Raw genomic sequence first — 12,500 nt, forward strand, 5'->3', positions numbered from 1 at the left:
CACTTCGACATTGTCGAGCTTCTTGAGGTGTGGCAGCGCACGCAACACTATCTGCCGGTAGGACGGTCCCGCGCTATCCTCCAGGGGGTTCTCCTCCAGCCAAAGGTATTTCAGTTTTGGAAGATTCTGAAAATTCAAAACCAGATGTGTCACAGATGCTCATCAGTGGTGTACAGACCGAGTGCACCGACCTTCAACACTCACCTGAAGATAAACTAGTTCATTGATGTCGGTCAGATTGTTCTTCCTGAGGTACAACTCCTGTAGATTTAAACAATTTTCGAAATCCGCTAGTGTACTGATTCGATTAACGCTGCAAAAAAAAACAAACAAAGATAGAGGAACAACAGATTAGTAAGGCACAAGAAGCGTACACAAGCGATTCGATTAGTGGCGCCCCGCCAGTGGAAGTGACGCAAACGGAAGTGTTTCGCAGAGCACCACCACCATCCGGTTGATCAGGCCATCGCCAGTTGCCTTTGTTGCGAGCAATCAGACGCACGGTACACGAACCGTTCTTGCGTCCAGTAAGACCACCAACTCATCTTCGTCTACATTATTCATGACGATCGGCGGCATCACCGGCAGCGTGTGCAGCGCAACACGTTGGCGAAAAATGGACCGCACGGTCAGCTGGCTTTTCCATGGTCATCGCCTCACATCCAGGCATTGTGCAGGCATGCCGCCGAACGGAAAATTCGCTCAAGTTCAACCGGCAGACTTCCGGCCGTTCCGTAGCGACGCAATGCCGCTTCGCACGATCCACAACGGAAACCTCGTTTCACAGGTGGCTTCCAATGAGTTGCTGCTGGTGGTGATGGCGGTGAGCCATTGATTTATTCTCATTTTTCATTGCCAGTTCCCGCTTGCGTTAAGGAGGTCCCAGGTTTCGCAAACGCCATTTTCTCAGGGTTTTCCGCGCACGACAAACCGCAAACCATTTATCGAGGCTTGTCGCAGGCACGCAACATCCCCCACCAACGCAATGTCTTGCCAATGAGACAAGAGACGAAACCATGAGAAGCTGCGCTAATGAGTTCTGACTGTGCATCCACAGCACAGCACGGAGCACAGTGAAAAGAGGGTGGTGGTGGGTGTTGGTCGTCAGCAAAGCTAATCAGTTTTACGCCTCACCAAACGCAATTGCTTCTTGGCTCGATTATCACGCGACAAAGGGCCAAGCGTCGTAGCGTGGCACGAAATGAGCCTCACAAAGGTGAGCACCGTGAGCTAATGCGTCCAAAAGAGCTACTAACAATGGACTACCACCATCACCAGCTAGCCCTTCCTCGGTCCCTCAAATTAAATGTATGTCGGCACCCGGTTCCCTAACCAGAAAGACCGCTTCTGCCGACTTTGAAGTGATACCTCATCCCTCGAATCCGTCGCCTCTATCCGTAGAAATGTTCCCACGACGCACCATGCACCAGCGACCCAGCGATGGAGAACCGATAAAACCGTTATCCCGCCAAAGTGGCTCTCGCTCTAATGTGCAGTGGACATACCAAGGGCCCCACCCTTTCGAAAATGGATGGCCGCGGGACGTAAGTGATTGATCATCGGAAAACCTTTAAACAAAGCGATTACCGTGGTGGTAAAGTGAAATGTTTCATTTCGGAAGATGTACGGAGGCAGTCCACGATGTGAGGTGGAAACGAGATTAAAGCGGGTAAATGACTCAATCATCCGAAAGCTTTTGGCGATTATTCCAAGACGGGCGCTGTTGATTTCTAGAACGGTAAACTTAAGAAGTCTTGGAAAACCAGCTCAAGCAGCCCAAGAGATAAAGCTTCATGAGAGCATCCGTAATTGTTCGGGAAATTTAAAAAGAAATCGTGAGAAGAATCTTCATTTTGAGCAAGCAGATCTCTTCGTCTTCATTTAGGCAGCCGGCGTAGCGGGGTATTTAAAATGTAAATTGTGAGAAGTTACTACATCAACTGTTCTGTGGTTTATCCCTCAAGGTTTCTGAGTGCGTCCAGCAGATTTTATGATACATCAGCTAGCGAGGCATAGAGGAACGTCCGATCGGAAGCTAGGGTGAGAAGCTTTGGGCAACTACGAAACTAACAAAAAAAAAACCATCCAGAGGATAAGCATGTGAAAAGTGTATCTTAATGTATGTTGCGGCAAGCAATAAAATAGAAAGCTTACAAGCAAATAAACAGAAAAATCTGCTCATGGCTATAAGGCCATAACCAATAGATATAATATTCTACTAATTTAACTTGCCTTTTGATAGTAAATTAACTAGAAAGTTCTTAAATTTTTCATTTATATGGCGCTGGAGTAGAGGGCCAAACATATCATCACAAATAAGAGATTGGACTCGAAATCATAAAGATAGAAGTGTCTGCAGAAACAATTCCATCCTTTTATAAGACTCACAAATATTCAGTAAAATATTCGTCACACTTCAGTAAGCCATAACCTGGCACTATAGCGAGAGGTAGTTAAGTGGAAAAGTGTCGGCGAAATGCAATTGATTTGCTTGATGATCTCAAGATCTCCCAATGATCTCAATCCATTCTCATTTCGTGACCATATTTTAAATAAAACTTGACGAAGAATATCAAAGTGACTGTTGATGCTACGTACATGCAACTATCATTGTCAGTGAAACAGTGTAAGAGGAATCTGAAGAAAAGCAAGAAAATTCTCTTCAATTTCAACGGAATCGAAATGTGATTTCAAATCCCCAATGAAACCACTTCCAGCACATGCAGTAAAGTCTCGTGATGTAATCCACTCCGTGCCAGTGACAACAAGGCGTGAGCCACAAAATCCTAACAATCATTCCAAGCGTTTCTCGATTTCTCCCCGTTACCCTCTGTCAGCATGATCTGGCACATTAACCGTCGAGATTCAGAAGTCACTTTACAGGAAAATAAAATGACCAAACAATGAGTACGGCAGTGCAGAGTATTCTTGAACGTCTGTCTGCCAGACGGCGCGAGACACTCCGCGTGGCATAGGTCAATGGACCGTGTGTAAAACCGTGTTGCACAACCATACCAATACCCCCCCTTGGGCGGAGGGTTTTCAAGCTCACCTCTATACACCACCACCAGCCGGCCATGCCACGGAGTGGCCACGGCACGGCGGTAACTAACAAACTTGCCACAGAACCACAGCACCAACTAACGAAGCGGCAATAGGCGACGAAAGTCTGGCGGCGGCTACACGGAGCGGCGTAAGCATAATTGGTTTTCCATCGCTCTGCCCCTTGGAGTGTGTCGTGAGTGACACCTCAGCAGCATGAGCGTGGCGTGGCGCGTCGTGTGGCCGATTTTCTTCAACCCGGAAATGTCTGTGGCTACGCTGTGGCAAAGAGCTTTTCGTATGCTGTGACGGACTGTGTGAGTCTGTTTGCATAAAACGGATTGGAATAATTAATAAACAGGATTTCAATTCAAGTCTTTCCGTCCACTCAAAACGCGTTTCTTTCTTGCTCCGAAGCTTTCTTGTTTCCTGGACATTTAGACGAATGGACTGGTCGCGTCGCGGGATTGATTTATTGATTCCATTTCCGAACTTGAGCGCATTTCCAACCGGAACAGCCGCGCAGCTAGTGATCTGGATGCTCTCTTACTGTAAGCAGGTATCAATTACAGCCGTCAATATTATGCAATGTCCTGGGGTGCCCCCCGGCGGGGAGGGTGGTTATTCAATTAACGTGTCCACACCATCGCCACCACCACCACCACAGCATGTAATGCCATCCCGCGGAATTAAGGAAGGATTTATTTCCACGGCAAACAGAGCGAAGCCGAGAGCCGCCAACGCCACCGCCACCCGGCCTGGGAAAGTCGCGCGAATCAACGGCGAATGAAGATCGCGCGATCCTGCAACCGTAACGAAGAGGCAACTCCCGCAAAAATGCCAATTTCTATATCTTTTATCGATGAGACCCAATTCGGTGCACTGATAAAGGCACGAGTGGGACCGCCCCGTCGTAAACTTAACTCACCCAGGTCTGCGCTCCGATTGTAGGCGAGCGAAAGCGCATTAATCGTTTGAACTATTGCGGCACTAAAAAAAACCCTACTTTTAAATCTCTCTCTATCTCCATCTCTCTACGCACACCAGCTCTCCTTTCGAATGAATCCGATCGATCCGATATTGTATCACATCAGCTAACTAGCGGCCCCGTAGCTGATCCGCGATCCATGTTATATGGAGCAATTCGTAAGTATTTCGTAATCGTTTCCTCCCTGGATCGAACGAGTACACGCCACGTTCGATTCAGCTGCATTACGCATGTTTGAGGGCCAATTGGCCCTTTAGGAAGCCACTCGACTGTGGCACGACTGTTGCGCCACAATTGCGAATCGATCACAAATGCCAATTACTGTTACCTTCGACTTGCAGACCAGACCAGCCATCGTACGGATTATTGAAAGCAAATGACAACCAGCGCGTAGCGACGATAGCATAACCGCTTTCGCTTCGATGATTACCCCCAACAATTGATTACATTTTCCATAATCATGCCCAGTAAAATGTCTCCAGACTGTGTGCCAGGCATCATGCTAGCGAGCTAACCTTCGGTGTCTTCCACAGCGTGTCTGCGGAAGTTGAAATGGCCTCGCTCGCTCGCTGGCGCAGTTGGCAACATTCCGAAAGTGGCATTAATGGTGCTGACTGCTGCTGCTGCTGCTGCTAAACGGTGGTTGGCATACCCACGGGAGATTATGGTTCGTTTCTTTATTTATGTGGGGTCCCATCTTCCACGGTTAATAGCCAGCAGGGTCCCGGGCGACCCAGCTAGCATTATCTTTCGTTTCCGTTTTTGCACTTTAACGCAACATAAGCAGCACACCCTTCGTTCCATGATAGCTTTCTGCACACGGCGAGTTTTATGATTTCCCATCGTTTTCGTGCAGCGATAATGCTCTTTCTCTCTCTGTGGCATCCAACTAATGCTGCACTAGTGGCATCGTTATGCTCGCACGATGCTTCGATGCGAAACGAGAACCAAATGCCAGTCCATCATGCCTTCTCATGGCTCTCGGCACGGCCAGTGGTGTTGTTGTTGCTGTTGTGTCGTTCGGTCATTTGTTTGCAACTGTTTCAACATAGCTTGGTGGTTTGTTGATACCCTTTTTCTCATCCCGCTTTGTTACGAAATAAATTATGCATGACACACATCTACACCCGCTCGACTGCAGCGCGAGAACGAACGAGAGAAAACGGTAGAGTGTGGATGAAATTGCTTCACCACCGCGCGCTCAGCTCATGAATGAACCTATGCCCTGCATGTTAAAGCATTTAGGGTCGTTCGCCGGTATTCTAGGACCTCTGCTCAGACCTAATTGCAAACAGGCTGATCATGCCGGCCGGCACAATGTTACCACCGATCGATCGCTCATCGACATTCCGAAACTAATCCTGCAGACAATACACGGCGCCCAACATCTGCTGTAAGCCAACGATTAGAGTTTACTAAACAGCCCGTAATGCTCTCGCCGGAAGTCTTATCACAGGATCTGCCTGCCATCTAGCTTGATCACAAACATCGCTTCCTCCCATACGAGAGAAACAGAGAAGGGTTATTGAATTAACATATCAGCTGGTAATACACACCGGGCGCATACAATTAGCCTACATTGAATGGTCAAACACCACAGCCGGACCCGAGTTCGGACTCAATCCGTACAACGTACAATTGTCCGCCACAGAACGCCGGGGCCCTAGATTGGAAACTACAAATCCGGTCAACTTTCCGAACCAGCGAACGCCACGGTGACCTTCGTGCTGTTGCCGCTGACGTGGTAATTGTATGTTTTCATTGTATTGGGAGCATAAAGCCAGCTACCAGCTTGCCAGCAGAGAAAGGGATGCTTCGCACATTCTGTAAGTAAACCGAAACCGTGAATCACACGAGAAATGGGAATTCCAGTTCAGGGTTGCCCCCGCTGCCCCCCAAGGGAGGAAGCACGCAGGGAGTAGCAGCAGTTGGAAAATGGCCAGGTGCTTTTTTGGGGGGAGTGATTTACTGGCAGAAACCATTTCTGAGCCGAAACAGAGCCTCTCCCTTTATTCTTCACATACACTTCAGAAGGTCAGTGACACGCGATCAGTCCCGGAGAACTTCCCACGTAATTGCCGGGGCACTCCTGTGCTCGGTGTGTCAGGAATGACACAGTTCCCATGGTGTTCCGCTGGACCCTGCTACAGAACTTGGATAATTATGTTTACCGTCCATTCTCCTTGCGCCGTTTGGCGTTCTGAACGACGACGATGACGCTGCTCCGCGTTCATTCAGTAATCCAACCAAGAACCACTGAAGGTACCCGCGGTCTACCTCGCGATCCAAAGGACCTACTTGAACACAAGGGTTACTCGATGTATCGATTCGGTCGACCCTCCCTAATTTGATATTCATAATACATCAGTTGAATCAATATTTTCGTTGTCCATTCGGTTCGAGTGCGTGTTTGCGTGGATCGAGGTTTGAAATCGGTGAACGAAGGGGAACACAGAGAAGAGTGAAGTGGGTTTTGTGGCACCAGGTCTTGGTCATCATCCGCTTGCCAGGACCTCATGCCAGCCATCAACTACCTTTTTCTTGCGACCGCGTTGTCGATTTGCGGACGAATGCGTCGACACTGACAAATGATGATTATGATGGTTTACGAGTGACAAACGAATGGGTTCCGTGGGTCGGAGGACGCAGCCCACATTAAGCACAGTGTGTGACAGTGGACATATGCTGAGTGTCGCAAGGATCGATCATATGTTTTGATTTTTTTACTGTCGCTTTCACATTCATTATTCTTATTGGCAGTACAATTGTTGTGTGAAGGTTAAATCAATAAGTAATAAATGATAAGGTAAGATAATAGCAATAAACAAGCTAGCGAAATGTCCAGCGCAGCAGGCAGCATGAGTATGACTTTAGGGTACTGAGGAACATGCAGTTAACGAATTCAAAAGTATGGTGTACAGTTAAAGTGGAAAAAAAATCTTTAATTTTCTACTGCAGCTTGAAAATTAAGCGAAAATAGAATATTTAAATTAGGTAATCAACTAAAACTAGTTAATTTTGATGTGCCAATTGCTGATAGAGTTGATCAACCACAGAACAAAATAATAATTGAATGTGTTTTAAAAGCAATGTTGACAAAAAGGTACAAATAATCCCACAGCGGTGCATTTACATGATAATTATAAACAAAAGAAACAGACCTCAAGCTTCTTTTAAACCCACAATCACACAAAAAAGATATCTAACAAACTAGAATGATAGCAGCATCGAAGCCCAATGAATCAATCGATCAAGACATATGATACGCATCGCACTCTCTTGAAACGAAAAGCTCAAGTTCGAAGGAGAGGACAACCACACGATTGTTGCAGCCCCTGGTGCTGTTCAAATCGGAACGAAAGATCAGAAATTAGATACCATCGCCTAGTTCCAGTGGCCTTTAGCTAATGGACCACACCGCGTAAATTGAGAATCTTGACTTTTGCAACAGACAGCAGCTAAATTTTGTCGGAAAATCATTAAACATAATTTTTTTAAACAGAATACCAGTTTAAGCTCCTATACTATAGAAAATCTACCTCGTAAACCTTTTTTTTTTACTTCATTGCCTTACAGCACAGTGATTTAAAATATTCCGCATCGCAAAACTGATCCTCAACCAGCGCACTGGTTTATGAATCATACCCAACGATTGATATAAATAATTCACCCAAGGAATCCTGCTCACGTGCGTGAATAAGTAAATTCCACCTACTTCTGCCTCTCCTACGTGGGCCACAGTATCTTTCTCAGGGCTCGCGAATTGCCCATACCGCTGCTGCTGCTGCTGCAGTGTATCTATCTGTCTGTCGGTCCGTCTTGCGCTACTCGCCACTCGATACACATTCAAGGCCATACGCCCATACGGCCACCACCCGGCCAACAATCGATCGCCAATCGACCGTTTCGTTTCGTGTCGTTAAGACGTAATAAAAATTTGCAATTAATGGCAGTGCCACGGTGGTTTTGCTATGCAAAATCGAACCCCGCAAAACGAACGCGGGCAAAGATGACAAACGGGCGACCCTTGGGCGCAAGTTTCGATGTTTGATTGATCAAAGCGGGAATGGAACGGACGACGACGACGACGACCAAGCGGTTAGTCACGAAGACACGAACTCTTTCGTGCCGTTGGCTCTTCATTTCATTCACAAACGCTTGGCTCATCGATCGGGGTGGTGGCACTCCCAGCACCAATCCTCCCGGACCGTGTGGTCGAACCGAACGGCAAAGTGATGAGTCTATTTCCGTTTTCCGTTCCATAATGAACCACTAATTGGTTGTTAACAATGTTTCACGATATCGCGCGCCCCACCCTCCCCTGGTCGTGGGGTGTCGTTCGCACCACACACTCGCACTGTTGCCACACGCCACGATACAACGGGCAACAACGCGCGACGGTCGGTGACACAATTCCCTGCTGGCTGCGATGGCGATTCGCCGTCGCCCGCATCATGATGAGGTGTAGTGCGTGCGTGCGCGTGGTCTGCGTGACACTAGTGGCGGTGTGTTGGCGGCGGTGCAACCAATTGGATTGCCATGGCATCAATCGATGGTCCGACTATTCCCTCCAAGTGGTCAGCAAGTGTGTTGCAGGCGGGAATTCTGTTGGACGTACCGGACGCTACAAACGCCATTTTTGACTAAAGAGCCAAAATTAATGGAATTACAAATTCCGAGACTTTAAACAAATATTTCACATCATTTCTGAGATGAAGTGATGCCATTTGTAGCAACAGAAATACTCGGTGCTGTCCATAAAACCTCATTTTTAGATCAGGGCCATCTTTAGGCACTGAAGTACGCAGCGAAGCGTCCCAAAATTACAACAAAAAAACCTCTCGATCCACCTTTACCACCACGAAAAGCTCGATCAGAACAGGCACACCAACATGCACTCTCGAATAGGCATGCGCGATCGCGACCCCACCGACCGCTTAACATGAGCACACTCGCGCACAAGAAACCAGTTACCAACCCCTTCCTCCCAGGTGAACGGAAAGGCAGGCAACCCGGACACCCGGACCCCTGGCGAACCAAAAAAGGAAAGGTTGCGTAGCGAAGCTTTTGAAACTTTGGTTTCAAAATCAAGGTTACGGGAATGGCGGCGAGAGATGAGACGCAAGCTTCCACACCTTACCGGGCGGAAGGACAGTTTGTCGGTTCGAAACAAGTTTGTCCGCGTAGTGCGTGCGTGGGTTGCGCGTCGCGGATTCCGGAGTTGGCTCAATACCCAGGCAGGCAGCCTAGGATGGCCAATCGGTGACTAGGCATCACCGTTCCTCCCACCCGCTCCAGTCGCCGCCAGAGAGTGAAAACCGGTTTGATAGCAACGTAGCTCGCCAGCACTTGGTGAGTTTACCTCCATGCAGTATATTGGCTCTGGGATACTAAGTTCCGGGCGAGTAGAAGCTTGGCTGAGTGTAACACTTTCACTAAAAAAAAAACCACCAGCAACTCCTCTGCGTCAATGCAGAGCCCTTCAACCTGCCCACCTGGTCTGGGAGCCGTCCGTTTCTAATGTCTATTCATTTATTCATTCCTCATCTCATCTCATCTCTCAGACGATGAGCTGCATGGTAATAGCGATTTGTTCCTTCCTCTCAAAAACCGTTTACTGGCTCGAACTAGCCAAGCCGGCTTGCAAGTCGAATAGCAGACAGTACCAGACAGGCCATAGGATCGTTGTGCCAGAGCCGAGCGTTGGAAGCGATTGTGAAGCAGCAATACGAGTGGAGCATCGCTTTTATGCTGTAAGCACCACATCCAACGCGCTGCGATACCAATAAACTTTGGTATGATAACGATGTGGCGTCTAGAAAGCAAACGAAGAAACGCATTTAAACCAAGTCTGTTGATCGAATCATTAAATGAGAAAATTATTTGGTGAATATACAGGGTACCCTATTTTAAAGTTGAATAACTCTGTCATTTTTCAGCCGATTTGGACAAATAGACCAGTTTCTGAATCTTCAGTCTGTGCCATTTTAGTAATGCATCATTTTACGTTAAAAAATCGGACTGAAATTGTCACTCTTTACATTGAAAATAATTGATCAATAGTGGAATCTGCGATCGTGCAATGGATGATGAAGAAATGGTGGTTTCCTCCTTCCTGTCGCATATGACAGCGCTGGAATTTTTTCTGTGGGTCTTTTTGAAAAATAAGGTTTTTGCAAACAAATTGAAGGCTATGAAACAACTTAGAGTAAATATTGGAGTTGAAATTGCCAAAATCACTCCCTAAATGTTGTCAAAACAATGTAAAATGCCCGAAAAAGAGCCTCATTTTTGTATGCCGACTGAAGGTTGATCGATATCATATTTTGAGTATGGCACAATAAATGGCATAGAATAACTTAAATAAAACTGGTTTATTTTCTAAAATCGGTTGCAAAATGACAGAGAAAAAAAGCTCTTAAACAAGACTAATATCCACCGGAGACCATCAATCAACGGTTGTATTGGCGCGCTGTATTAATCGTTCAATATACACACAATCGCTAATCAGTCGCTCTAGAGTGTCCCACAGGCCCATCCATTTTGTCACAATGCTACTAATTTACGAGCCCCAAAACTGGTGTTGATTACACACCATTTCATTATCACCACGCACGCCGGGTGGATGAGGAGTTTGGCGGTGGTGATCCATCAGACCCTTCAGTATCTCGCTCGTTTGGTTGTTTGATTTACTTCAATGGTGATAAATGTTGATTACCGTAAATAAACATGAAACGAAGCGGAATATCATAAGGTTTTTTTTAAATAAAAGTCCCAGACTATGAAGCATTATTTTGTAGCTTGACTGCAATACCGCAAATGCCACAAAATCCACGATTCATTAGCTAATGCGGGCGACGGAAAGGCTTGCAAAGGGCACAATGCATCAGACCACGAGTTAGCCACCATTAAACCGCAACATTCCTTCGGTGAAAGACTCGCGAAGACATATAAATGTTATTCAAAGACCGCGCGCGACGAATGCAAGTGACGAGAGAATTCAATGAAAACCATCCTTCATCGTCACGTTCTCAGTCAGTCCGGGTAAAAGCATGACACCGGCAGCAATCCTTTCGTACCCATCATCGCTGTATGAGTCGCACAACCGCCAATCCAATCACTGCCAGTGACTTTCCTTTTTGCGAACCCTGCGAGGAGCAGAATCACCTTTCCCGGTAGGGAAGCACCGGATCTACACACCGAACGGTCCTGGAGGTGTTTAGCGCAGGCACGCAGAGAAGGGAAACCAACAAATCTGTCACGCTTTTCTCCCCTGTGGCTTCCCCCCTTTGGGAGGTTCCGAGAGGTTTGGGCTTGGTTTGTGCCCATTTGTGCTCGCCTGTAACCTTAATTACGGTTACGCGTGGTCGTAAGACACGGCACGGCGGCTACTTCTCATTCGCAAGGAGTGTTGGCGAGGGAGTGTTGCCCTAGACTTGGCCAATGGCGATCGCGGCGACCTTGGTTTCCTTTTTGCTCTGACCAAAAACCCACGAGTAATTGCTGGCTTTCAATTTACGCTCACGTCCAGAGGCCACCTCCTGATTTTTTTGGGAGGAGAGTGCTGAATGAATGAAATCAGCAAACAACACTTGGTGTCCAGCAAACAACGCTTGTCCAGTGGGTCCACCAGTTGCCCGGTTGTGTGGAAACCAGAACAAGTGTTTCGATTGTGTTGTGGACCAAAAACCTCGTTGTAATTGTTGTGTGAGCAAAACATACTACCACCGGCACTGGATGCAAACACCATTAGCATTAGCGCGCGCGGTCTGGCCGCAACCAACCAACATAAATGATAAATGATGGCATCAGCAGAGGGTGTGAACCATTTTGCTGTCACCAGCAAAGGGCCACACCTGCCAGGCGGCCCCAGACGTGCAAACAATGTCAGATTATTACACTTCCGTTAGCTAAAAAGCTAGGAATGGCCAGTTCTAGTGCAGACAAACGGCACGTTAGCACTGCGCCAAGGATCCGCGCGCGTTTCCTTATGCTAATCATCGATTGTGCTGCAATGGTGGGTACTTCGTTCGCTTTAATGGTCATTGCACATTCCGGAGAGCATTTCATGGTCGATTCCCGTTCTACTTATTCCCCCAGAACGCAGAGGTAGGTACTGCTGGAACAGTGACCGCCAGTGAGCGCGGCCAAGTGAAAGCGGATTCACGCGCGACCCTATGCCACAGATGTGCGCCATCATCTGCATACCATCAGCGCAAACAAGGGACTGAAGCGAGCGGTGGATGTGACATCATCACAATTCTCTGGTACAGCAGCAAAGTACCATCCCCTCACCGTTGCCCTCATACCATTTATACGTGGCCATCAGAAAGCAACCGTATGATGATGATGATGATGGCGATGACGACGATGATGGTGATGGTGATGAGTAACGTACCGCGGGACAGTTTAAGCTACAAAAACTTCCAACAGCGGGGAATGTACAAAGCAAATTGATTCCTCGTCAGCA

At 47.4% G+C, this 12,500-nt stretch overlaps 1 protein-coding gene across 9 annotated transcripts in view; it reads right to left on the bottom strand.

The window, feature by feature from the left end:
• LOC126579144 (cilia- and flagella-associated protein 410) overlaps positions 1 to 12,500 on the bottom strand; it is a 21,742-nt gene that overhangs the window by 5,399 nt on the left and 3,843 nt on the right. For all 9 annotated transcript variants that reach the window (XM_050242469.1, XM_050242478.1, XM_050242473.1 and 6 more), the window contains 2 exons: positions 205 to 313; positions 1 to 126 (listed from right to left, as the gene is read on the bottom strand). The exon at positions 1 to 126 is cut by the window's left edge and continues 198 nt beyond it. In XM_050242469.1, coding sequence (XP_050098426.1) covers positions 1 to 126; positions 205 to 313 — 235 coding nt within the window. The remainder of the gene's footprint in view (positions 127 to 204; positions 314 to 12,500) is intronic.

The sequence above is a fragment of the Anopheles aquasalis genome, chromosome 3 (assembly GCF_943734665.1).
Source record: "Anopheles aquasalis chromosome 3, idAnoAquaMG_Q_19, whole genome shotgun sequence".
NCBI classification, from domain to species: domain Eukaryota; kingdom Metazoa; phylum Arthropoda; class Insecta; order Diptera; family Culicidae; genus Anopheles; species Anopheles aquasalis.